Source organism: Archocentrus centrarchus, chromosome 11, assembly GCF_007364275.1.
Source record: "Archocentrus centrarchus isolate MPI-CPG fArcCen1 chromosome 11, fArcCen1, whole genome shotgun sequence".
Lineage (NCBI taxonomy): Eukaryota > Metazoa > Chordata > Actinopteri > Cichliformes > Cichlidae > Archocentrus > Archocentrus centrarchus.
Genome location: NC_044356.1, coordinates 9,987,843 through 10,014,114, shown reverse-complemented (window position 1 = coordinate 10,014,114; position 26,272 = coordinate 9,987,843). Strand labels below are relative to the sequence as shown.

At 44.2% G+C, this 26,272-nt stretch overlaps 1 protein-coding gene across 10 annotated transcripts in view; it reads left to right on the top strand.

Annotated features, from left to right (window-relative positions):
- The window catches only part of LOC115788135 (MAP7 domain-containing protein 1-like), a 50,140-nt gene extending 24,221 nt beyond the window's left edge, over positions 1-25,919 (top strand). Inside the window, exons 3-18 of one of the 10 annotated variants that reach the window (XM_030741063.1) lie at positions 1,230-1,298; positions 1,509-1,529; positions 5,643-5,806; positions 7,960-8,068; positions 8,831-8,935; positions 16,540-16,659; positions 17,726-17,853; positions 18,060-18,202; positions 18,731-18,978; positions 20,008-20,305; positions 20,712-20,892; positions 23,379-23,483; positions 23,601-23,651; positions 23,745-23,799; positions 24,023-24,301; positions 25,330-25,919. In XM_030741063.1, coding sequence (XP_030596923.1) covers positions 1,230-1,298; positions 1,509-1,529; positions 5,643-5,806; positions 7,960-8,068; positions 8,831-8,935; positions 16,540-16,659; positions 17,726-17,853; positions 18,060-18,202; positions 18,731-18,978; positions 20,008-20,305; positions 20,712-20,892; positions 23,379-23,483; positions 23,601-23,651; positions 23,745-23,799; positions 24,023-24,301; positions 25,330-25,340 — 2,087 coding nt within the window. In that variant the 3' untranslated portion in view covers positions 25,341-25,919. Of the gene's footprint in view, positions 1-1,229; positions 1,299-1,508; positions 1,530-5,642; positions 5,807-7,959; positions 8,069-8,830; positions 8,936-16,539; positions 16,666-17,701; positions 17,854-18,059; positions 18,203-18,730; positions 18,979-20,007; positions 20,306-20,711; positions 20,893-23,378; positions 23,484-23,600; positions 23,652-23,744; positions 23,800-24,022; positions 24,302-25,329 lie in introns of all 10 variants that reach the window. The other 9 variants (XM_030741060.1, XM_030741062.1, XM_030741058.1 and 6 more) reach the window with 9 other exon arrangements.
- Positions 25,920-26,272: the final 353 nt, after the last annotated feature.

The window sequence follows — 26,272 nt, the reverse complement described above, 5'->3', positions numbered from 1 at the left end:
TTGCCTTGGAGTGGAGGAGGCGTGACTGCCAATCTGAACTATCAATAGTGGTGTGCGATACTGCAGGATTTGGTATCAATTAGATACCAAGTAAATACAGGGCCAGTATCGCCAATACTGATAACGATACCGATACTTTTTAATAATTATGAAGAATTTTCATGAAGTTTAAGTGTTTTGTGTTTTTTTTTTCCTTTGGATCATTAATTAGTTAAAAACCAGGATAGAACTGGGGAAAGTTTATAAGTAAATAGAAGGTATAATGTCAATACACTGCGGGGAGGGAAGGATAAAAGTGTGACTGCTCTGTGCTGTGACAGGAGCAGCACTTAAACAGACAGTCAGCTGGCACCTTTGATGAAACTGCAGCACTGCATACAGGAGAGAAACTGAAGCTAACGTATCGATCTCATTACACTGGTACTGATCAATATCAATACCAAAGTTGGTATCAATATTATCAATATTTGGATCGATCCGCCCACCACTATCAGTACGGTATATAGTCTTGAGCAGGGGTCCTCAAATCCAGGCCTTGTGGCCCAGTGTCCTGCAGGTTTTAAATGTGTCCCTGATCCAACACACCTGAATCAAATGGCTGAATTACCTCCTCAGTATTCAGTCAAGTTCTCCAGAGTCCTGCTAATGACTTCTATATTTGACTCAGGTGTGGATCCCTGATCTAGAGTCACTAGTTCTCACCACCTCTGCGGTCTTTCAGCTTATTGTGTTGTTTTTCAAGAATCAAGAATCAAGAATCAAGAATGCCTTTATTAGTCCCACAAATGGGGAAATTGCAGTTAACAGAACATCCATCCAAAACAAAAACATAACACAGACAGGGGGGGACAGATGTCTGAGGTCATGCAACCGTTTCACAACGGCGCTACCTTTAGCAGAGAGACAGAAAGAGATACATTGGGATAGTTAGGTTCAAAAAAATCATCTCATACTGTGTTCATAAAGAACACCTTACGAGGTTCCAAAAAACACCTCAGCAAAAAGCATATTGCACATATAAAGCCGGGATAGCAGTATGGTGGGTAGGGTCAGGGTCAGGCCTCTAACTTCAAGTTTTTAAAATTGAGATGGTGGAATCCATAAACGAATAGTGCAAATTGAAGAGATTACTTAACCTGATGTGTACAAGCAAACATTAGTTAAGTAATTTATTAATTAACTTCCAAACTCAAGGTGAAAGCGTTACCTTTCTCTTTTCTCCCACACAGATTCAGTGAGCTCGGAGCAACGACAGAAACTTGCCAGGGAGCGGAGGGAGGAGAGAGCCAGATACATCGGTAAGAAATTAGACAACAGATATCAAACGTGTTGGGCTCAGCTGTCAGCTCCAGAAAGCACTGCTATTTGATGAAGCAGGGATTTCTTATAACCAACTTAATGTGTGCACATCTTTTATCTTGTATCCCTCTTTGTGTATCTGTCGCTCTGCTCTGAAGTGACTGACGGTTATTGATGTCTCTTATTGTTTCTTCCTGCATGGCGCTCAGAACAGCAAACTCAGCTGCAAGGTAAGGGGCTTCACTAAAGCTTTCGCAGCAGTCATGCCATGTGGGAATAATCAGCATCATTACGTGGATCCCGTTTCCCGTTCTTCTCCCCTCCATCATTGATTGCTTTGGTTTATCTGTCGTCATTCGGTGGAAACTTGTGAACTCCGTGAATCGGTCTGCAGCCTCCCTTTTGGTTTAAATGTATCTGCTCCTATCATGTTTGAATCTATTTTGGCTTTTTTGTTTTGCATTCCCACCCAGTGTGCATGCTCCACACCTATAATTTGGCTTTTTACTTTGTGGCTGCAGAATGAAACTTCTTCTTATGAAAACTCAGAGGCCAGCCCAAATGCATAGGCCAATCGGAGCAGAGCTCAGTGGGCGTCTCCCAGCAGAGACATCCTATGGAGCCCAAGGCACTTGGCGTAAAAAACGAGCAGTCATTACCATGAACTGGGACCAGGCCTTGCAGACAGATTAGATTTAATTACTACTTCCATTAGTATCGGTAATGTGGTCATGCTGCAGCAGTTAAAGTTAAACCCTGCTGCCTTTTTATCGAGAATATCCCAGGATCAGACACTCTGAGATAAGTTCAGTTTTCGGTTGTCTGCCTCTGTGTGTAATTATATGCCACAATGTTAAGGTGTAGATTCTCAGTTATCCAGGTCATAGTAGTCTCTGGAGCTTGAAAAAGGCGACTGGACTTCTTTTTGTTTCTTGACGACGTTTCACCTCTCATCCGAAAGGCTTCTTCAGTTCTCAACCAAATGGTGGAGAGACCCAGGTATTTAAACCTGGATGTGCCATGGGCTCCCCAGTGTCTCCCATTGTAGCCAACCTTTACATGGAGGAAGTGGAAAGTAAAGCTCTTGGTTCTTTCAAAGGGATGGCACCTAGCCACTGGTACAGATATGTAGATGACACCTGGGTCAAAATCAAAACCCAAGAAGTAGAAGCCTTCACTCGTCACATTAACTCAGTGGATAAATACATACGTTTTACCAGGGAGGACACCAGAGATAACAAGTTACCATTCCTGGACTGTGCGGTGCTTATCGAGGAAGATGGAAGCCTCAACATTGAAGTTTACCGGAAGCCCACACACACAGACCAGTATCTCCTCTTTGACTCCCACCACCCTCTGGAACACAAACTTGGGGTGATCAGGACCCTACAACACCGTGCGGAAAGTGTTCCCTCTAAGGCAGAAGGGAAGCATAAGGAACACACACACATTAAGAAAGCCCTCAAAACATGCGGTTACCCCAACTGGGCCTTCATCAAATCAGCTAAGATGCACAGGAATGAAGGCCAAACACAAACTACAGAGAATGGGAAGGACAAGAGGAACAACATTGTCATCCCATATGTGTCAGGCTTGTCAGAGAAACTCAGAAGAATTTTCTCCAAGCATGACATCTCAGTATACTTCAAACCAAGTCACACCCTAAGACAAAAACTGGTTCATCCCAAGGACAAACCCGCCAAACACAAGATCAGCGATGTAGTGTATGCTGTTCAGTGCAGTGAAGAGTGCTCGGACCTCTACATTGGTGAAACCAAACAGCCTCTTCACAAACGAATGGCACAACATAGAAGAGCCACTTCGACAGGACAAGATTCAGCAGTACATCTGCATCTGAAGGAAAAAGGGCACTCTTTTGAGGATGCCAATGTCCACATTTTGGACAGGGAAAACAGATGGTTTGAAAGAGGAGTGAAAGAAGCCATCTATGTCCACTGTGAACAACCATCATTGAACAGAGGAGGTGGATTACGTCACCAACTTTCCCCCGCTTACAGTGCTGTCCTGAGCCCCCTTCCCAGACGTCTCAACCCCCATTCACACCTTTGTTCCAGTGACCTCAATAGGCCACAGGAAACAATGGAGCGGAGTCCTAAGTTGGTTTCAACTGAAACCACTGATTAAATATGACCCACGCCCCCTTCACACCTGGGCACATGTGTTCAAGCACATGATCAATAGAGGGTCATAACCACCTCCAGGGGACTACGCCCACAGGGGTTTAAATACCTGGGTCTCTCCACCATTTGGTTGAGAACTGAAGAAGCCTTTCGGATGAGAGGTGAAACGTCTTCAAGAAACAAAAAGAAGTCCAGTCGCCTTTTTCAAGCTCCAGAGACCACAATGTTAAGGCTTTTTCCATGTGGAGCCTGCAGTTTGTTGCAGACAGTATGCAGGTGACAGCTTATATGACATGTTGTTATGCAACAGCAACTGCGCTCTAGATATTTGGTGCAAAAATGAGCATGTGAAAGCAAGTTCCCGAGCGTTAACCTGACATGTTTTTCCATTTCCTCGGAGGATAATTACATTTTTCAGGAACTGGGTTCGTGGAGGAGTGAAGACCTCTTTCTCACTGGCAATGACGCGCAGACGTGTGTGCGTCTTTAGCTCGTTAGCGAAGATGAGCTGCAGAATACCAGACTAAATATAAAACATGTATTTGTGTCAGAACACTGCTGCATCCTCGGAAAGCTTAGTGCTGTTTTTCTAATGCTCTCTAACTCATGGCAGAATCAAGTAATATGAAGACATTTCATGCCATTCATTCAACTTGGATCCAGCCTGTAACCATCCCATATCTTCACCTATACTGACTCTTTCATTAGTCTTTTCATCATGCTAAACATGTATGATATGGAAGCTGACTGCAAACATGTAAAGCTGCTGCTGCACAAGATGAAGGCACTTAAATTGAGAAATGATTGATTGCAGTCTAATCGTTAACAGAAGAAATGAGCCACAGCAGCGTATGTGCAAAGAAAAACTGGCGTCTGCTGGAGGGTGCTGTAAAACACAGCGGGGAACTTGAGCTTATTTACTGTTATCAGGATTATAGTGTAATGAACACAGTGTCTTCCATCTGTTTTACCCGCTCTGTTTGGGTGCTGCTAGTAGAGGCCCATAAAGAGCTTTAGCTGATTAAACACTGTTACAAATGAAGAGCTAACTTTCAAATAAACCCACATAAAGAGCATAAATTGTTTTCTTTCCCAAAATCACTTTTAGATTCGTATATTAATGATAGGCTGGCCTCTGATGCTTATGCTTTAACCACGCATGAGGCACAGCTCCAGGGATTTTTGTCCAGATTGAAATATTGTGACAACAGATGGATGCATTGCCATATTATCTCCCAGAGAATGAATTTTGTAATTGCAGCGATTCCCCTCGTGCACCAAAAGCAGACATATCTTTCACATTTCTCGTGAAATATCTGCACAGAGTTTGCATACAGAAATCTGTGGCTCCCAAAGGATGAGCCATTCCTCAGGATGAACTTTAGCAAACCTTTAACATTTCATCTGGCACCATCATAGGCACGGACACCTGAGGAACTAATGACATTCCCATCAGTCTCAGCTGTATTCTAATCTGCATTCTGACCCACCAAATAAAGATTGCAAACATACAGGACTCCCCCCCTCCCTCCCCCAGTAATATACTGTATCCTAAAATGTGCCAAAGTGCAGCCCAGCAGAGCTGCTGTCATCCCTGCAACCCTTGTAAACCGACAGAGCACCTTTTTAAAGTGGACCTATTATTGCTTTTCCTGATTTGCTATCATACAGATACTGTTGCAGTGTTGGATGTTTCTATTACCCATGGCCCAGGGTTCAAATAAGGAGGTCAGCGTATGTACAAGTAATCCCTGTGAGCTAAAAGCTCAGGCTTCAGACTGCTCTAAATAATCTTTTTCATCCACTTTTTCTACTCTTGGTTGTGTTTGATGTTTGATGTCAGTGAGAGCGGTTATCCCCAAGCCCCACTCACCTGCCGTTCAAACCTTCAGCTTACGAGGGGCAGCCAATCATAAAGAGAGGAGTTAGAACAGCTTGTTTTAGGCAGAGGAGTCACTGAAGATTAAAATAAGATAAATCAGGGTTATTTTTAAACTGTAATTCATGTAGAGCTACTTGAGCAGAGTCCAAGAATAAAAATATCAAGCTGTAAAAGGTCCCCTTTAAGATGCTGTGTAAAGAAAAGGAAGTAATTTGTTTATATTCGCAGAAGCAGCTAACACCTGAAACTGATGTGGGGCTCATCCTTTTTTTTTTTTTTTTTTTAAAAATGTTTTCTTTCGTTCTATGGTGACCCTGCAGCTGCGAAGAAGGCCCAGTGGCTGGAGAAGGAGGAGAAAGCCCGGCGTCTGAGGGAGAGCCAGCTGGAGGAGCGCAGGAGGAAGCTGGAGGAGCAGCGGCTGAAGGCGGAGAAACGTCGAGCACTGCTGGAGGAGAAACAGAGACAGAAACTAGAAAAGAACAAGGTGAAAAAGTCAGATTTACCATTTATCACACTGGGTCTTATAATTCACCTCAGGGCCACATTTTCACCCATTGGTGTTATTTTTAAGATTGATTTTAATGATTTTCACTCAGCTGCAGAAAGAGGCGATCAGTATTCACAAAGTGGCAGATTTTTTTCCTGTGGCCAGTCGCAGAATTATTTTCTGCATTGCAAAAATTGAGTGTTAAGTGAAGTCAGGGAGTGTTTATGTAAGTAAATTACTCCAGTAACATGAGCTGCAATTCAGGGATTTCCCCTGTGACTCCACATCGATAAATTTGACTGTTTGACGCTGTGGAAAAAAAAACACTTTATCTGAAAACAGCACCATAAAGCAGTAACTAGTCTTGTTGCCATCATAGAGAGGATGCCAAGCATCCAGCAGACAAGCTGCACGTAAATGCTTGGTGAACAAATTAATTGCTGACATAATAAAATATCCCCATTATGTAACTAATGAGCTTCAGGGCCTTTTTGTGCGCTCGATCCAGTTAGATTTGGTTTCACATTGCAATTATGCAAGTGCACTAAAGAACTTTACATGACATTTAAACCTCCTGTCTTCCTTGCCTACGTGGGCTGCATCTCATTATACCTGACACTGATTGGTGTGCCATGCGTGCTGTCGTTTTGAGTAGACTGAAATGAATAAAGACATTCATTTTGTTGCCACTTTTTCTGCTGTTTGCACACTGCTCTTGTAATCTATTCAAGTGGCATTTCTCTCCCATCCTCCCTCTCTCATCCTCCCTGAAAAGGCCTCTTACTGGGGATCCTTACATCCTAGCTACATAATTACTACTAGAGTAGCTTTGTGTGATTCTAACTTAAAAATAATCATTCATTTTTACACTGGACTTGCAGCTTGCACTGTGTGAAAGAAGCAGTTTAAGCTCCCTTCCCCCTCTCTTTAAGCCAAGGTTCTTTTTATTGGCTGCTCCTACCAAATGGAAGGTTTAAACAGTAGGTGGGTGGGGCTTCTGAGCTTGTGTGCTTAAGATGATCATAGTAGGAATATCTGCTCTCTCTGATGTCAGACCGGGCCGAGTAGAAAGAAACTGATTGTCTCACAGTGATTACTTCCACATAATTTGACCTCATTATTTTAACCTTTGGCCATGTTGATGTGTTAGAAGCAGGAAAAAATGGAAAAGCATGATTTTGACAAGGGCCAAATTGTGATGGCTAGATGACTGGATCAGAACATCTCCCAAACTGCAGCTCCTGTGGGGTGTTCCCAGTCACCAGTGGTCAGTAGCTATGTAGTGGTCCAAGGAAGGAATAGTGGTGAACTAGCAACAGGGTCATGGGCGTCCAAGGCCCATTGATGCACATGGAGAGTGATGGTGGGCCCGTTTGTTGCGTATGGGGCTGCATAGCTGCAGACCAGTCAGGGTGCCCATGTTGACCCCTGTCACCTGCTGGATGTGCCAACAATGGGCACGTGAGCATCAGAACTGGACTGTAGAGCAATGGCCTGGTCTAATGAATCATGTTTTCGTTTACATCACTTGGATGGCCAGGTGCATGTATGGGAAGAAGCCAAGCCAGCGGCAGAGGCAGTGTAATGCTTTGGGCAATGTTCTGCTGGGAAACCTTGGGTCCTGCCACCCATGTGGATGTTACTTTGACATGTACCACTTGTTGCAGACCATGTAGACCCTTTCATGAAAAGGTTATTCCCTGATGGCGGTGGATAATGCTCCCAGGCCACAAAGCGAAAAATGGTTCAAGAATGGAGCATAGCAATGAGTTTGAGGTGTTGACTTGGCCTCTAAATTCTTCAAGTTTTAGCATTTTTACGATTTTTTTCATTAAATCTTTTATAACATTGTTGGACTTTTTCTTGGGTTCTCACAGCCTGCTCCACCAGCACCCAAAAAAACATTTAATTCTGTTTGATTCATGCAGCTACCGCCTCTTTTCTTCAAAGACTGCCTCAGATTGTGGCCGGGGGGGGCTTTACGCCTCTAATTTTGGGTTAAAGCAAACTGAAAAGTCAGAAAATCTGTTAGGTGTGGAAGGAGCACTATTTTTCTTTATACCAGACTAAGCTGTTAAGCTGTTGTTTCCAGACTCATATTTACCATAAACACATGATCTAACACTCTGACTGTGTGCGCCTTCCTGTAGGAGAGATACGAGGCAGCTATCAAGAGGTCGACCAAGAAGACTTGGGCTGAGATACGTCAGCAGAGGTGGTCCTGGGCAGGCGGACTCAACCAGACCTCCCGCAGAGAGAGTGAGTCTCAGATGAACCTAAACTATAATAATTATAATAATAATAATACAAGCATATATGTTTGGCATTCTTAACGTTAACTCAAGTCTTTGTGCTGCACAGACTGTGACTCACTGCTGCAGCTGATGCAACTCAAGGAAATAGCTCATGAAGGGTTTGCTGTCACAAGGGTGGGGTACCAGAGGCAGATGACCTACTCAGTAATTTATGATCCTACCACTTGTAATTCCTCACTGTTGTTTTGGCAAAAGTCAGCCGTGAGTGCCAAAGTTGTTCATTTAAACTCAGAAAGACGAACCTGAAAGTAGACGTCACGCTCACGTTTCATTAGATTAGAAGTGTGAAGTGTGTTTTTCAGGGAGCCGTGAGCTAATTTCCTTTTTTTCAAACTCTGGTATTGCTGTGTGACGGGGGTGATGCTGAGGTCAACACAGTTATCTCCCCTCCAGAGTGTGAAAGACCCTGTTGGTGTGAAAATGTGAGTGTGATATTTTAGTTTTTGCAGCAGGAAGAACGCTTGAGGTCTTCTACACCCTCTTCCTCCCATGCTTTCCTCAAATTTCCTCCCCATTTCCCCCAAATCTGACTCCAGATTACATGATAGTGAGTCTAATCTCAAAAAAATGGTGAGTCCCTGTTGACAGCTGCATGATCCAGACCAAAACAGCCCCCCCTCCTCTTGTCAGCCCTCAGCTGGGGCCGCCGCCTGCACCACGGCCGCCTTGTGAACAGTTGTTGTCTGTTGCGTTCTCTCCGGTGCAGGCAGATGCTCGGCCTCCACGGTCAACTTGCCGAGACAGGTGGACCCTGTCATTAACAACAGGCTGTCCAAGTCCTCTGCCACGCTCTGGAACTCCCCCAACAGAAGTAAGGACGACCCGACGTCAGTGTCCACCAGGCTTCCTCTTTCCTCTCCCTTTCCCTTCCAGTTCATCCACCCCTTGTTCCACCTTCCCCCTTTCCTCTTACCCTAATCTGGTTTTGTTTTATTATAACTGTCGTCTCTGGTGGCCTGCCTGCCTGCCTGTGCTTGGTGACTGGTCATTTACCACCTACTCCCTCCTCTTAATCACGCTCTCGGTCTCGTGTGCATCGTGGTTTTTTTTTTTTTTTTTAATTTCAGTTGGTGGCTTGTCATTGATTTGAGTCTCTGCATTTTTGATCAGCCTCCTTTCACCTTGACATCACTGAGCCATATTTTGTGGTATATTTTGGTGTTTCATAGGCTTATAAGTTCACATCTTATCTCCTCCTTTTTTGGTTGTCCCCCTCCACTGTACTGTTGGTGGTTTGCTGTGGTGGTGGTGGTGGTGGTGATTATGGTTTATGGTGTAGGTGGAAGGTATAGTGTGATTGCTGTAAGTGAATCAAGTTCAGTAACTAAATGCACATGTATTTTATTGTCGCCTTAAACATAAATACAGTATAGACTGTTTCCTTTAGTCTTATTTGTTTATTTATATCATGGCTCAGTCACAGTAGAGTTAAAAAAAGGACAGCAACCTCCTCGTGATTAGGAAAAATTAGTGATGGCCCAGTGAAATTGCAAGTAGTTGCGACAACTAACGCGTTGTCCAGACATTTTGTGCAACAACTCAACTCGATTTTATTTATAAAGCACTTTAAAATCAATGCCATTGGCCGAAGTGCTGTACACAAGTAAGAGCAAACAGGTCTAAAATACATATATAAAAAAGTAAAACCACAGTTAAAACAATAAACAATAAGAACCAACATCTCAGACTGAGTTAAAAGCCAAAGAGAAGAAACTCTGGGTGACCACTTACTTCTTTGGTCACATGGTGGGAGGCAACCTGTCTCCAAACAATCACTGTCCCACTCTGACCGACTGTGATCACTCTCAGACAGATTGGTAAGGGTTTGCAAACAGATTGCTAAAACATTGTTTTGTATTCATCTTATTAAAAATAAATTGCACGTAATTGCCACATTGACTCTCAAACTGGTTGCAGACCGATTCCAGACTGACGCCGTCTTATTGGCATTTTATTGCCGTCTTGATGCACCAAAGGTGCTTTTATGATGGCAGTTGAACTGAGTTTTCGTAGACCTCGCCCCCATCTTTGAAGCAACCCTTCAAAAGCAACATTATACATGGTGGCAATAAGTTTGGTCATACTGCAGCACCACTGTTTTCCCTAGTGTGACTGTAGCACAAGACATTTTCTCAGTTTTCTCATTTAAAAATATATTTTTCAAGTACATACTACATTATTCAGTGTGCACAAGAAACAGTGCTTCTCATAACACAAATATCTTTACATTTTTACAGAAATCTCTGTGTTTTAAGCAAGAAACTCTTCATAAAACTGTGCTAGCTCAGTGACATGCAAAAGAAGTTAGAAAGTTGTTATTCCGAGATGGAGTTCATGCTTACAAGTGGAATTTATAATTTCCTGAGTTGTTATTATAATATGAGTGGGTGTTAATATGATTATTTCTGCACTGTGTGTGTGCATTGTTAGACCCAACTCAGGCTAAACGTCAACATCAGCATGCTAACATGTTCACAATGCTAACATGCTAACTCTTAGCTGGTATAATGTTCTCTTAGTCTACTGTGTTAGCATGCAGGCATGTTTTTATTAGCACTAAATGTAGCATTTCAGTTCAGAAGTTAAATGCTAAAATGCAGCGCCAGCCAATACAGCGGTCCAACTGAGTTAGTGTGGCAGTTTCTCCATAGCAGCAACAAGAGTTGTATCCAGAATCCGTCTCTCATTTACTGCTAAACAGGGAGTTTTATGTGACTGTGGGGAAAGTGGATCATACAGTGACTGACAAAATTACTCGAGTCTTTCTCTCATTGCCATTAATTACATCGCTGTTGTCATATAATACTTGATAGATCAAGGTTGGCTAAATAAGTATGTATTAGTTTTAGCATATTTTCTCAGGTTAATAAATAAAAAATATATCCTGTCAGTTTATGTTGCGATGCTCAGGTCTGGTTCCTCTCACCTGTGTCTTTTTTTTTTCTTAAACACAGTACATAATAGTATACAGCGCTTGAGCTGGACACTTCTTTTTGTCAGGCATTGTGGAATAATTTGAGTACTCTCTTCAATATAACAGCACTACAAAGTGGCAAACTCACTGTATAGTGAGTAATGAGTAATTTTCAATACAACCAATGTGATGTGAGCTAACAGGTTTGCCACTATAAGTTATATTCTACAAAGATACCTGCACATGGATACACTATATTGCCAAAAGTATTTGCTCGCCTGCCTTCACACACATATGAACTTGAGTAACATCCAATTCTTAACCCATAGGGTTTAATATGATGTCAGCCCACTCTCTGCAGCTATAACAGCTTCAGCTCTTCTGGGAAGGCTTTCCACAAGGTTTAGGAGTGTTTATGGGAATTTTTGATGATTCTTCCAGAACAGCATTTGTGAGGTCAGACACTGATGTTGGACGAGAAGTCGTGGCTCGCAGTCTCTGCTCTAAGTCGTCCCAAAGGTGTTCTGTCAGGTTGAGGTCAGGACTCTGTGCAGGCCAGTCAAGTTCTTCCACACCAAACTCACTCATCCATGTCTTTATGGAGCTGCTTTGTGCACTGGTGTGCAGTCATGTTGGAACAGGAAGGGGCCATCCCCAAACTGTTGTCGCAAAGTTGGGAGCATGAAATTGTCCCAAATGTCTTGGTATGCTGAAGCATTAAGTGTTCCTTTCACTGGGACTAAGGGGCCAAGCCCAACTCCTGAAAAACACCCCCGCACCATAGCCCCCCTCCACCAAACTTTACACTTGCAGTCAGTGCAGTCAGATAGGTACGGTTCTCCTGGCAACCACCAAACCCAGACTCATCCACTGGACTGCCAGACAGAGAAGTGTGATTCATCACTCCAGAGTCTCCACTGCTTTAGAGTCCAGTGACTACTGCGTTCGAAGCTTTGCATTGCACATGGTGATGCAAAACATGGAAACCCATTCCATGAAGCTCTCTACACTCTGTTCTTAAGCTAATCTGAAGGCCACATGACGTTTGGAGGTCTGTAGCGACTGACTCTGCAGAAAGTCAGCGACCTCTGCACATTATGCACCTCAGCATCCACTGACCCTGCTCTGCCATTTTATGTGGCCTACTACTTTGTGGCTGAGTTGTTGTTGTTCCCAATTGCTTCCACTTTGTTATAATCCCGCTATAAGTTGACTGTGGAATATTTAGCAGTGAGGAAATTTCACAACTGGACTTGTTGCACAGGTATCATCCTATCACGGTACGACGCTGGAATTCACTGAGCTCCTGAGAGCGGCCCATTCTTTCACTGTTTGTAGAAGCAGTCTGCATCCTTGATGCTTGGTTTTATACACCTGTGGCCATGGAAGTGACTGGAACACCTGAATTTAATTATTTGGATGGGCGAGTGAGTACTTTTGGCAATATAGTGCACATGATCCAAGCCCATCAAGTAATCTGCGCTCCTGACCATTAATTGTTACAGTCAGCAGAACATTGACACAAATGTATTTCAGTGGGAATTATTTTAGAGGTCTGCATCACGTATGTTGGTGAGACTTACTGTATCGACCAAACCACGATCCTTCTCTAAACCTAACACTGTGGTTTAATTGCCTAAACCCTACCTGAGTAGTTTGCCAGGATAATAAGTGGAAATGTTTGCTTTGAGATGTTTTTCCAGCTTCTAACAAGAAACTGAGCAGTCATGTTTTTGCCAGGGCATCAGCAGTACAATATTATGTCTAAATTGCTCTATCAGACTTATTTCATCAGACTCCTGAGTGTCGTCGTGCCCCCCCCACACACACACACACACACTCACACACACACTAGCAGCACTGTCTTCATCTCATTTCGTCACGCCTCATAACGTGTTATTATTGATCGTAGCCCACGGCGCAATCAGCAGAGCTCGGCTCAACGCAGATTCAGATTTTGTGCTCGATCATCACTAGTACAGATGCTTTGATACTGCAGGCACACGAAAGGACGGCTACATGTGTGCAGGCTCGACGTCAGAGCTGCTGTTCCTGGGCCTCGCTCTGCTCGGTGTAGCAGTAACAGTTTGCAGAGGGTGGCGGGGTGGTGACGTTTGTAGGTATCAGCGTACCTCGAGGTGAACGGTTGATCAGCAGGCAGCCGCTCAGCCTCCCCTTGCCGCATTGGAGAAGAAAGAGGAGGAGGGAAACCACTGTTGCCTAGCAACAGGAGGTAGTCTGGTTATCAGTTAGTCATAAAACATGTTGTGAGAATGATCTGTCCGGCGTGCAGCAGAGGTGACTGCCTTTATGTTAAAGGTTTGAAAGCAGCAGCATCTTGAATGACTTGTGGCAGCACTCTGGTTTTACCGTCCCTGTGAGTACATGTGGTATGTGTCTGGAGGCGTCTCTCTCTCACACACACACACACACACACACACACACACACACACTTGGGCGAGTGTGTGTGAGGAATGAAAAGAATGCCAACGTCATCTACACACATCGACAAGCCATCTCTAAAAAAACAAGTTTGTACAGCATATTGTCAACTAAAATGACCGGACAGGCAGCAGGAAGCCCCCAAAAACTCAACAAGCTGTCGTAAATCATCAGATCTCACGGTGAGACTCTGCGTCCATCTGTGTGGTTTTGTTTTGCTGAAGCACGATGTCAAACTCATTTTAGTTCCTGGGTGATGTAAAGCCTAATTTCATCTCGAGTCGGCGGGACCGAAAAGCATCGCATTAAAAACTTTTCCCCATTCTTTAACATTAGCCAAAAAAAGTTTAAATCATAACTTGACTAGATCTAAAAATGCCTTTAACCTCTCAGACATTTCCACCCTCGTGCAGTCAGGTTGGCTTCACCACAAAAGGTATAGAAAATCTTGTTTTTTTTTAAGAAACTAATGACTTTCCTGTGGGCCCAGTGCCTCTCTTCAGTGAGTCGTTTCTGGCCCCCAGGCTGCATGTTTGACATCAGTATGTAGATATTAAAGAGACAAAAACAATATCAAGCTAGTGGTGCTGGAAGAAGTGAAAGTATCAGTTCAGTTTCCTAATAATTTCCTGGAAAGAAAAGTGTCATTGGGTAGAAGTGGCGCAATGTTTTTAAGTCTGTTATTTTACTTCAGTTTTTTTTTGTTTTTAGTTTAATAACACGATTCAGAGGACATTCCCTGGAAAAAAAAAAACCCGCTGAGGTTGAGCCTGTGTAAATACAGAGTATATTAAGCTTTTATTTATTGAGGAAAAAACTTAAAGCTGCAGCATCCTCAGGAAAAAAAAAAAAGATAAACCTGCTACACTTCATCTAAACCCTTCATAACAAACAAGCACAGGCTTCACGCTTCATCGTGCTTCTTAGTATTTCTCACCTGATCCTGTCTGAAAAATGTTTTAACATGTAACAGTTGCTGTCAGGAGTCAAAGTTTGGCTAATTGTCATTGCTTTAAATACATTTTGGTGGATAAATCATTAAAAATGTTATAAATTCCTACTCTGGATAACTGTAACGCTCAAATAAGTGTAAAAGCGTCAGGAAGGGTTATGGGGGGGGGCGGAGGATACAGTTGCAGAAAATCAGCAAAATTGTCCTTAAATTATCTGCAGGAAATTTTTTGTCTCTTTCAGCATATTTTTGTCATTTTTGTCCAGTGCGTTTTAAAAACCGAGTCATCTGTGTACTACTTCCTGTTTGTCGCCACAGTAAAACCACGTGTGTTTCTGCTCCTGTTGGAGCGTTTTCTTCCACCATTCATTATCATGTGTTGGATTACATCCTGCTGTTGCTGGATGCCACGTGAGACTCGCTAACAGTAAAGAAGCACACAGAGCTGTGACAGGGTCAGAGCAGTGTGTCTCTGCCTGTAGGACAAACAGCACTAATGCTGAACTCACCAGGAAACCGACAGGCCTCTCAGCAGTTTGTGTCGGGGTCGCGAACGTGGCCACAGTGGCTTTTGCCTGATTTTGTTTTTGAGTGGTAAGTCATAAAAATGAACTCGGGTTGCTCCTCTGTGTGTTTTTGTTACGAGGTGTCATTGTACACAACATGTTCAGACATTCATCACGTACGACGTCTCTGCAGCTTTCAGTCTGATCGTGTCTGAGAGCCAGACCGGAGTCTGACCAAACATTTCTCAGCAGCTGTAAAACTCTCACTGGATGAGTTAAACCTCCGCGGTCAGAGCTAAAGAAGCACTTGGCTCCAGAGTCTGGGGATTTCCTATTTTTCCTATTGTCCACAAATCCCACAAAAACCTGCTTTATGAGGCTCCATTGTTGCTCAGAGTCTCAGCGACATGCTCTTTCTTTACTGCCAAAGTCCTGACACCAGCAGTTCCCTCCAGAACACCAGATGTGTATTAATCCGCTGTTGAAAATAGTCCCCACCAATGCTCTTTTTCCTCCCGTTTGAGTGACGTTTGGTAAAAACTGCAGCTGTTATGCTCATTTCCACCTCCATATATTTATTCCTGGACTCTACTAAGAGTGCATTTCTAATCTTACACTATGCCTTGGTGCAACCCCTCAGTTCATCCACTGTCCTCTACCTTTTAGAGAACCTTCTTCTAATTGGCTGCCTGTTGGAAACAAAAGGTTTGAACGGCAGGTGGGTGGGGCTTCTGTGCTCACAGACAGAGATGTGTGCTTCAGGTGATTGTGTAAAGGATATGAGCCAAGAGTAGAATGAGCTGTGAAGCTTGAGCTTTTGGCTCACGGGGTGAGGTGGCCAGATCCAGACACAGAGTGGGACAAAGTGGGATGCGTTACCTGGAAGGCAGTCAAATATAATGTATTTGAATGCAACTTCTCTAAATCTCTTGCCAAATAAATACAATGAGCATAAAAAGAAGCTGAAGTTTATGTGGTCTTTATGCACTCTGGTACTCTCTGTTATGCTATTTCAGCTGCTGTTCTTTCTGGTAACAGTCTGGATAAATGGACAAAACATTCAATAATAATTTGAGTTTTCCTTTGAGGGGGGGAAAAAAAAATCTGTTTCTTGGCTCCACCTGCTGATGTCCAAATCAACCAGTGAGCGTTGATGCTTCCAGGAAATGTTTCTGTAGCTGAGCGTGCATTCAGGTGCAGGTGGAAACGTCTGTAAAATCCCGTGGACTAATCTGCATTTTATTCCTGTGTGAGAATCCAAACCCCAAAGACACAAATGATGCTTCTTCTCTGCGTGAAGAAGCTCTGGGGGTTTGTCTGGCTAAATAAACACACAGTGAAGGTGTTTATTTACAGGTGTTTACGCCATAACCAGGTAGCATCTCCTCATCCGGCTTCATGTGTGTTTTCATGAGGTTTTCAGCAGCACATGAATGCAGCGTTAAAAAAAAAAAACTCCACTCTGCATCAGATGGAGACAGATGTAAGGAGAGAGAGTGTGTGTGTGTGTGAGAAAGTGTACACTTAGGAGGTTGTTGAGTGTGTCAGAGGAGTATCTGCTGTAACACTAACCTGACACTGACTGCGCTCTCCTGTGTCAGCCCGCAGTCTGCGCCTCAGCCCGTGGGAGAGCCGGATCGTGGAGCGGCTCATGACGCCGACGCTGTCCTTCCTGGCCCGCAGTCGCAGCGCCGCCACCCTCCTCAACAACAGCGACTCTCGTGAGTGTAAGACCCCACCGAGACTTTTCTGCTTTCAACCTCTGCTTTTTGCACACAAGTCTGGATGTCTGTAACTTTTTTAACTCTTTTCATAAAAGGAAAAGAGTTTGTTTGGTGTGACTCAAACTTTCTGTTCCTCCCTTTGTGTTTGTGTGCTTTGTACAAAGAATCGTGTGGTGTGCTTATTACATTTAAGTTTAGCCTTGTCTCACCACGTGGGTCATTTATGCCGGGTTCAGGCTGCACAAAAACACCCCAACCTGAAAGATACAGAGAGAAAAATGAGCAGTTGGTCATTTTAACATAGGCAGTGTCATTCTCCCACCCAGTGACACGACAGGAGCCAAGCTATGATTTGGTAGCGATCACCATGGCATGTTACAATTGCCTAATCTGATACAGTGTCATAAATGTTCTGTAATCTGGACCTGGCATTTGTTGCTTTGTTTTTTCAGGAGTTTTAAATCTCACAGTTTGATCCATAAGTTTTTGGACAAAGACAGTTATCATTTTTTTCCTCTGTATAAAACCAAAAGTGGATTTTAAGTCAAACAATCAAGATGTGATCTTTGTTTTTAAGCTTAGAATATATATAAAAATGGCTGTAATTCTTAAGCAGTTACTTTTGTTAAATTAAAGCTGAACCTTTGCACTTCACTCAGATCTGGATTAATTGATTGTTTGGTGTACGGAGGCAACACTACCAAACATGTGTCACTGTCCAAAAACCTCTGGACTTAACTGTCAACATCTGCACATTTCTCTGCTCAGGGAAAATGAAAGCAGAGCATCTTTTGAGATCACTCTTATAAATTTAGGGGGTTGGAAAGCTCCAGATTCCAAACAATGGAAAGCAATAAAAACATGATTATTTTGTGTGTAATCAATCAGTCACGTTCAGCTCAGCTGCCGTCACGTCGTCTGTCGGCATGTCGCGTTCACTGTGTGGGTTTTTTTTTTAATCACCCTGCATGGTGTGTGTGTGCGCCGTGGGCCCTGATCTCGGCCCTGCTGCCGCTCTCTGCATGTTTGTGTCACTCAGACTCTCACCACTGCTCCCGTTCAGCCTCTGCCAGCCCGCTGAACGCCAGCTCCCATCACCACCCGCACCAGAGCGCCGCAGAGCGCTGGAGGGTCTCCTCCGCCAGCACGCCAGACATCACCCAGCGCCAGCGCCGACGAAACTCCACCCCGGTAGGGAAACAGTGTGCTTGATGACACTCTGAGGTGCTGTGGATATATGCAGTGTCTGGTGATTAGGATTAAACCGTCTGTATTATCATTTTCACTAAGAAACCCTGGAATGATAATAGAAACCAGTATCAGGATTGATTTTATTCAGACGTGTCTGCTTTAGCTCGAGGTAAAAACTGGTAATCTGTGTCACTTCTTCCTTCAAGGTGGATAAAAAGAAGAAAGAAAAGAAGGACAAAGAGAGAGAGAACGAAAAAGAGAAGAGCGCTCTCACAAAAGAGAGAGTGCAGAAGAAAAGACAGACGGCATCACCTACAACCACAATCCAGAGATCCAGGCCAGAGACCAGGTATCACTACAGATTAACTGCTTTACAACAGTCCTGTAGATAAATATGTCCAAAAACTGTGTTTTATAAGCAAAGCTGTTAATTAATTCTGTATTAATGGAGGAAAGAGGCTGGAGGAGAGATTGCTTTGGCCTTGGAGCAGGTTAATGTGTGACAGATGGTCCAAGGTGCACTAAAAGAGATGCTGTTGGACTCCGTTCAGTCAGCATCTGAGCTCCAACAGCAGGTCTGTTCCAGTGAGAGTCGGAGTTCTCAGACAGAATAGGGTTTTCCCTGATTAATGCACGGGAGGAAAAGATGGCTCCCTGCCTCCCTCCTCTCATGTTACGAAGATTCATGACGACTGAATGTGGACTTTCATGTCGAGTCACTCATATATTCCACGTGACCTAGTTTTGGTTTTTATGTAGAGCACTGGGAACCTTGTTACCTTTTCCTGCACTGATATGAAACATTGTGTTCCCTCTCGCTCTCTCTCCTCCGGTACTCGCTCTCCTGCTCATATTTCACCCCCTCTCTGCTCCTCAGCACCCCGAGGCCCAAAAACAGACCTCCATCACCTGCCGCCCCCAAAAGTCGCCCCCTGTCCCCGCTTGTGCCAGCAGCGGGTGCCGCAAAGACCCCCACGGGCAAGAAAACGCCTCCTCCTCCTGGCACCAAGACCCGACCCAAACGGGCCCAGACGCCCGCCAGACTGCAGCCACAGGTGGTTTCTGCTGTCACCGTGGAAACAGGCCACGAACCCCAGCAGCCTGACACTTCAGAGGAGAAAAAGAGTGAGTTTGGGTACCACACTGATAGTGTTTGTGGCTTCAAGGTGACCTGGCTGTCACTCACCTGCAGTGATCACTGCAGAGTGTGCGCACAGCCAAGAAAAAGAAATTTAGCTACACGACCGCAAAGAACACGTTGCAGGAAAAAATTTGGGCAATGGCAACTTTTCAATCCTTTTTTTTTTTTTTAATTAAAAGGAAATAAGAATAAAAAAACAAGTAATAACAGAAGGGGTAAAATTAGTTAGATAAACACACATTAGCTCACAAACATACATGCAAAACCAGAGGTGGGGAGAGGAGCAGCAGCAAGGACCTCGCTGCAGAGCAGGCATCCATGGCAACAGATGATGAAATCAGAAACAACATGAAAAGGAGGAGCTCAGGCGGAGGTGGGTTGCAAAGTGGCTTGCAGATGCAGAAGCTACTGTGGGCAGACAAAAGCAACATGAATAGGGGAGCCTGTATTTACTGATGGAACGCAAACCCCTCAGCTGATGTAGCCTCAGCTGTGTTCAACTTACTGGGAAATCTTTCATTCCTCGATTTCCCATTACATCTATTTGGTGAAAACAATAAAGGAAACAGAAGCTAAAACATTAAAAAAAAGTTTTAATTCAACTTTAGTTTTATTATTCAGCTTTGTGATGACAAGTGAAATCTTGTTGTATAACTCACAGAAAAAAATGATAGACCTACCAAATGTTTAGTGAAGACAGTTCCCTGCAAGGAACTCGCTCTAAAAGAGCCTTGAGCTGTCAGCATGTGGTGATGTTGAAGCTGGTCCTTTTGTTTAAAGAGGAGGAAAACAGTGAGCTGTGATTGACGTGTCCGCTCATGATGTCGTTTCTAGCTTCCACTGTGATCTGTGCTGTGTGGCTGCCTTTGTGACAATAGAAGCTTTAATGGATGGCTGGAAGCTTTCAAAACATACTATTTTAAATGCTAAATGCTAAACAAACAATACTGTTAAAACACCGCCCCCCCCCCCCCCCCCCCCCCCCCCCTTCTCTTTTCTCACCTCTCTATCAGCCCCCAGTAATGTTCCTGCCATCGTGGTGTCCTCTGCGCCGCTCACTCCCCTTTCTCCCAGCCCGCCAGTTGTATCGGCCTCGTCTCCAGCCGTGCCGAGCGTAGATCCTGTTGCGGTCTCCGACGGTAATCCTGCTCCTTCTGCCGCCACCGCCCCAGCCGTGCCGGCCAGCAGACCATCAGCAGGCACCAACGACCCGGAGGAGGCTGCTCGCGTCCTGGCGGAGAAACGCAGACAAGCCCGAGAGCAGCGGGAGAGAGAGGAGCAGGAGCGTCTGGAGCAGGAGCACAAGAAGAGGTCAGAGCCGGGGTCTAGTTAAAAGTGCGACAACACAACGTATTACAGGCAAAGTGTTTTTGAGTTTCCAAGACCACGTGAAGCTGTATAAATGTGATTTTTACAGCAAAGACACGAGACATTAAAAGTACAAGGGTGGGACAAATATCTTAACGATATTTTGTGATCTAAAACCCAGGGTGGTGACTTTTACAGTTAGTTTTCTTTGAAAACTAACATTTAAAGACATATGAGAGCAAATTTAGCACCGAGCGGTGAAAACAGTGTAAAGGAGCAAAACTACAAATGTATCATCTCAGGCACGTGTTCAGAAAAAAGAGTTAAAGAAATATTGCTATTATTTAGGAGAGGGCACCACAGTGTCGCTGATGTGCCTGCAGCTTGTAACACATAAATCTGTCTTCAGGGTCCTGCGGGAGGAGGCGATGGCCCGGGAGGCAGAGGAGAGGAAGCGCCGAGAGGAGGAGGCTCGCTTCATGGCCGAGCAGCAGCGACTGCAAGACAAAGCCAAGCGAGCTCAGGAGGAGAAGGAGGCGCAGGAGAGAGCGCAGGCCGAGCAGGAGGAGAACGAGCGGCTGCAGAGACAGGTCGGTGACCAGCGGATGACTGCGGGAGTTATTAAGATGCTGTAATGAACTGATTCCAACTTTATTGTAAATCAAACCCAGTGTATACGGACGTTTAGGAGGAAGGGAAGCTGGAGAACGAGGGTTCAACTGAAGGTTTAGTCCAGAGCTAAGTCACTGGGATCAAGGACCTAACGTGTAGTTTATTGAGATGTTTTCATTTAATAGAAAAAAATAAATATGTACTGGTACAAATATGCTTGTGTGGATACAATTTGGCCCACATAAAGCCCTCAGCATCGCACCGAAAACGTCCGCCTGCCTGTGACCGTGTTCAAGCTTCTAAAGGAGAGAAGGAGGCTGCAGAAGGAGCTTTAATTTTACTCTGTGGAGGGAGAGACTGCCCCCCCCCCTTTCTGATTGCACGTCCTCGATTCCTCTCCTCACATCTTAGCTCCTCTCACACTCACAGAAGCAGTGAAGGGCAGGAAGTTTGATCATATTAAATAAGTGATAAAACTTCCAAATAAAAAAGAAGCTGTTTAAAGACTCCTCCTCCTGCCATGGTTTGCAGATCCCAGCTGCTTCCCATGTGCCTTTTATACTTTGAAGGATGCAAAGGATCCACCTGAGCATCCTTGATTATGGCAGCCTCCTCTGTCCTCCAGATACATTTTAGGATTTCAGACATCCTTATTGAGATTGCTTTTCAGGTCAGAGGCAGTAGGGTGCAAATTAGTGAAATGAGAAAAGCCCCAGGATATGAGGAGGGAAGGCAGGGATGTGCAGACTGAGAAAAGAGGAAGCGGGGCCTGTGGGACCGCTTCATCTTGATCTATGATCAGGCTCTCCTCTCTCTTAGCCTAACTACTCGGAGTCCTAATTGCTGAGTAAAGGCAAAGGTCGGTATGTAAAGCAGAAGAAAACACATCCTCATCAAAAGCAGCGAGAGTAACCCGCAGAGAAATAGTGGGAAATACACTGAGTTAAAATAAACCAGAATTATCCTTTAACCCCGTCTGCGTACTGGCTGTAATCTACTGAGCATCAGACACCCATCCCTCACAGATCATCTCCCTTTAACTGTAAATAATCTTTACAGTGAAACCCCACTTTAATTTTCCATTAACCAACACGAATCCCTGTGATCCCCACATGCAGTAAGCCCATTTACCATCTGGGCAGATTAATGTGCAGGAAACTGTGTTGTATGTGAGCCCGAACATCAGCCTCGCTCTGACTCACGCAGCTCTGTGACTGTCTGGCATCTGGGCAGATTAAAGAGTATGAATATGTACTGCTGTCACTCACGAGCACTGACAGTCAGAGGCTCCTTGTCTGCTGCGGGCAGATGCCAGCTGGTGACCTCCATAATGGTGATGAGGGAGCCATTGTGATCCGGGGGGGGTGGGGGGATAGTGACAGGCCTGTGCTGCCTCTGTCTCGGCCGCTCGGCTCTGGATAAGCGGCGTCAGTGCGCGCCGTGCCTGAAGCACTCAGCTCGTCTCGACTCCCCTTCTGCTCTCAATCAGACCATTGTTCCACCCTGACAGCGCGCTCGCTCCACACTGGAGTAGCCTCGTATCTTTTTAGAGGTCATTTAGCTCAAGTGTTGAACTTAAGATGCAGTCGAGAGTCAAGAGATTTTAAAGACAGCCGGCTGCAGCTTATGACTTGTGCACACATCATAATTTTGTTTTCACTGCGCAGCTGTAAACATCTAAGTGTTTAAATATCCAGCGAAGCATGAGTAATGGGGTTACTCAGATAATGTAAGTTCAGGCCTGAAGGCTGCAGACCTGATGACCACACTGGGCAGGTGCTGCCCCCTGGTGGTCTGTTCTTTTCAGTTGCATATTTTTTAAATGGAGTAAGGAGTCTTCACACAAGCATAACACCAAATACAGGATTGCTGATTTTAGCAAACATGCACAAGAGGTCCATTTTACATTTTTTGACTCAAAACTGAACTGAGCGGTGTGCAAGAAAGGGCAGCAGTGTCTGCCATGTTTATTATTTTCACATTTTTGCTTTTACTGAGACTGTTTTGTCTCTTTTTTTCTTGGTGTCATGGTTTGCATATTTACTTGTAATGAACAGAAACTGACTTAGTCAAATGATTAACTGGTCTATGGGGCTGATTGACGAGTCACAGCTAAAGTGCAGAAAAGCACGATTTAAAAACAGCTTTCTTCCAGCAGCGCTCACTCAGATGAACAAATTGTAGCTTTTATATCTCACACGAGGTCGTTCATTTATTTAATTTATTTACTCTTTATGTTTTCCTTTCCTGGATGATTGAGCATGCATCAAGACATTTTGACTCACCTTGCACAGTTAAACATTAGCATTCAATTCTGATACTCTGTTGTGGTCTAAAGGACATGAATCACTGTAGTTTGTCACCAAATGAAATTCAGATTGATTTTACTGACACATTTCTTTAGTGTTTTAGTGTGAAAGTATTTTTTTTTATTTACTTCATATTTGTATTTTCTTTTCCTCAGAGGGAGGAGGCTGAAGCCAAAGCCCGCGAGGAGGCCGAGCGTCAGCGCATAGAGCGAGAGAAACACTTCCAGAAAGAAGAGCAGGAGCGCCTGGAGAGGAAGAAGGTGAGGGCAAAGGGAGAAAAAAACATCATCTGTAGAGTTCAGAAAGTCACAGACAGTTCACAGTCGAGCTGAAAAAAAAAACACACGAGCACTGATCTCTCTGTCTGATCTGCACAGCGCCTCGAGGAGATCATGAAGAGGACTCGGAAAAGCGATGCAGGAGATAAGGTCAGCACGATTCATTCGAAACAAGCTCAAAGCGAAACGCTTGCTTGCCTTTGTGGAATAACACAAGGCTTGTTTTGTACTTTGTAATCACAGAAGGATGTCAAAGGCTCTCCTCAGGTCAACGGAAAGGACACAGAGCAGAGTAAAGGTAACGGTCACCCCTCATCAACAAAGTGTTTCCTTCAAATCACTCGCAGAGCAAGAAATGTTTGAGTATGTGTACTCTTTTGCAGTTTTTTTACCTTTTCCAAAATATGGAAAAGACATGCTGGCTCCGTTTAAAGAGCAGATGTCTCCAAGTGTTCGATCGGTTCTGTATACCTCTGAAAAAGATATTAATGTCCTTTACTTGTCAACCGATTTCTCCGTAGTCCCTGGAATCCCGCAGGGTCCCAGTGCATCGGTGCTCAACGCGTCACAAAGTGTTTCAGGCCCTGTTGTCGTAAACGGCATCCAGGCCACCGCGCACCAAAACGGCGTCTCCGCCAACGGAGCCGACTTTGAGGAGATCATTCAACTGAACAACAGCGGCAGCGGTGGCAACCCCAGCCAGCAACAGGGCGGGCTGGTGAATGAGCCCATCATGGCGTTCGAGGGAGGAGAGCCCTTCTTGATGAAAACGGGCCCCATGAAGCCTCAGCATGTCGCAGGTACAGAAACACAACGCCAGGTCGCACCTGTTTATTCTAAAATACTTTGAAATTAAGCATGCTGATGCAGCAACACTTAAGTTTACTCTTTAGTTTTGTTCTGACCCTCAATCATCGGTAATGAAAGATTTTGCTTCTGTATCTGTGAATCAACACCGTGTTGTTGCAGGAGTGTAGCTTTGCTTAGCATTTGCATTAATAAATGTTATGTACGCTATAAATCTGAGAAGCAGCTGCAGCATGTCTGTGGAATCTTATGCCTGACGGGTGTGTTCACCTGTCACAGAAAGAAGAGTTATTGCACAGTTTCAGCAGAAATGATTTCCTGAAGCGTTCTTTATGGCAGCAGGGTTGAATCAGTCTGAGGGAGAAGGAGCTCTGCTGCCTCACTAGTGTGGAGAGCAGCAGGTGAGATGGATTATCCATGATGGAGAGCAGTTTACTCAGTGACCTCCTGCCCCCTCACTGACTCAGATGCCTCCAGATTCTGGCCAATGATGGTTCAGGTCTCATGAATGAGTTTGTTGATCCTGCTGGCACTGATGCTCAGGCGCATGTTGGGCTCTTGTGGGGTCACCGTCATGCTGAAACCACCACAGGGCAGGGTGCTGCTGCAGGAATTGCACGAGCACAGGTCGGATCACCTCTGCTCGGTACCTGTGTCCAGTCAGATTTCCACAGTCACATCAGAGATGGTGCTCTCATGCGAGGCTGCAGCAACAGCTCGGTCTTTACCAACTTCAGGTGGCACTGATGACGATGTTGTGCATACACCACTGGCTTAAGAATGCAATAAACCAATTATGAGGTGCACACGGGAGTTTGTGTTGAGTAAACAAATTCTAAATTTATATTGAAATAAATATTTTATGACATATCTAGTATAACATTTTTGTTTTGGCTCTGTCACCTGAATTTAACCCGGCGCCCCCTAACTGTGACATGAGGCAGAGTCTTATTTTTACTCAGGCTTCTGGTTTTGTCCTTTCTTCCTAAGACGAATCTAAATCCACTCTTTCTCCCCGCAGAGGTCCTGTGAGTCGCCACACACCTATGGAGACGCGCCTTACATCTCTGCTTGAGCTATGAGATTCATGCCACACCACAGCGGCTTATAAAACAGTGTGCCAAACAAACAACCAGTGTTCAACTGCGCTGAATTCACATCCACAGTATCCACAGCAGAGAACAGCGAGGAGCAGCAGAACTGGCTGAAAAACTCATCTGAAACATTAAAAAAAATTTAAATATTCTCTGTCTTCACCGCGTGTTATGGTGCAGCATTAGTCAAGTTTTACTGAAATATCACATGCAGATTTTATGGTGCACCTTAAAGATGACTGACTGTGTAACAAATTTTAGAGAATACAGTATAAGACCCTGGAAATACATATTTGACAATGGTTGTTATTGTTGCTATAATATTGTTATTGTTACCTTAAGTTGAGCATTGTGTGTGTGTGTGTGTGTGTTGCTGTTTTTGTCTTGAATTATTGAGTTATTTAACACGGGGAGCATTGTTAAGGACTGGCCACAGTGTATGTAAATGTATAATGAGCCCCGGCTGCCTCGGCCTCCTGTTACAGGGGATCTGTGAAATAAAGCTTTATGAAAGGGACTGAGCTCTGCGTGTGTTTGTGTTTAAACACAGATAATCTGCCTTCAGAAAACATGCCTCAAACAGAATTTATTTTATTAACTTTTTTCTAGATGGAGGTAAAAAATGACCTTTGTAACAGAACTGTATCCCAGCTCATAAACCACAGTATAAAATAGAAACTGAAAGTTTTAGAGACACGTATGGAAGCCTGTTTCTGCCACTGAAGTCAGGGTTTAAGGTTATCTTAAAAATTTCAACTTAGTGACTCAAACGTCTAAGAAAAAAACTCAAAATTGAAAAAAAATATGTTTAAATTTGAAATAACCCCAAATTTTGAATTTATGGATGGCAAAAAAGTGGCAGAAAACAAC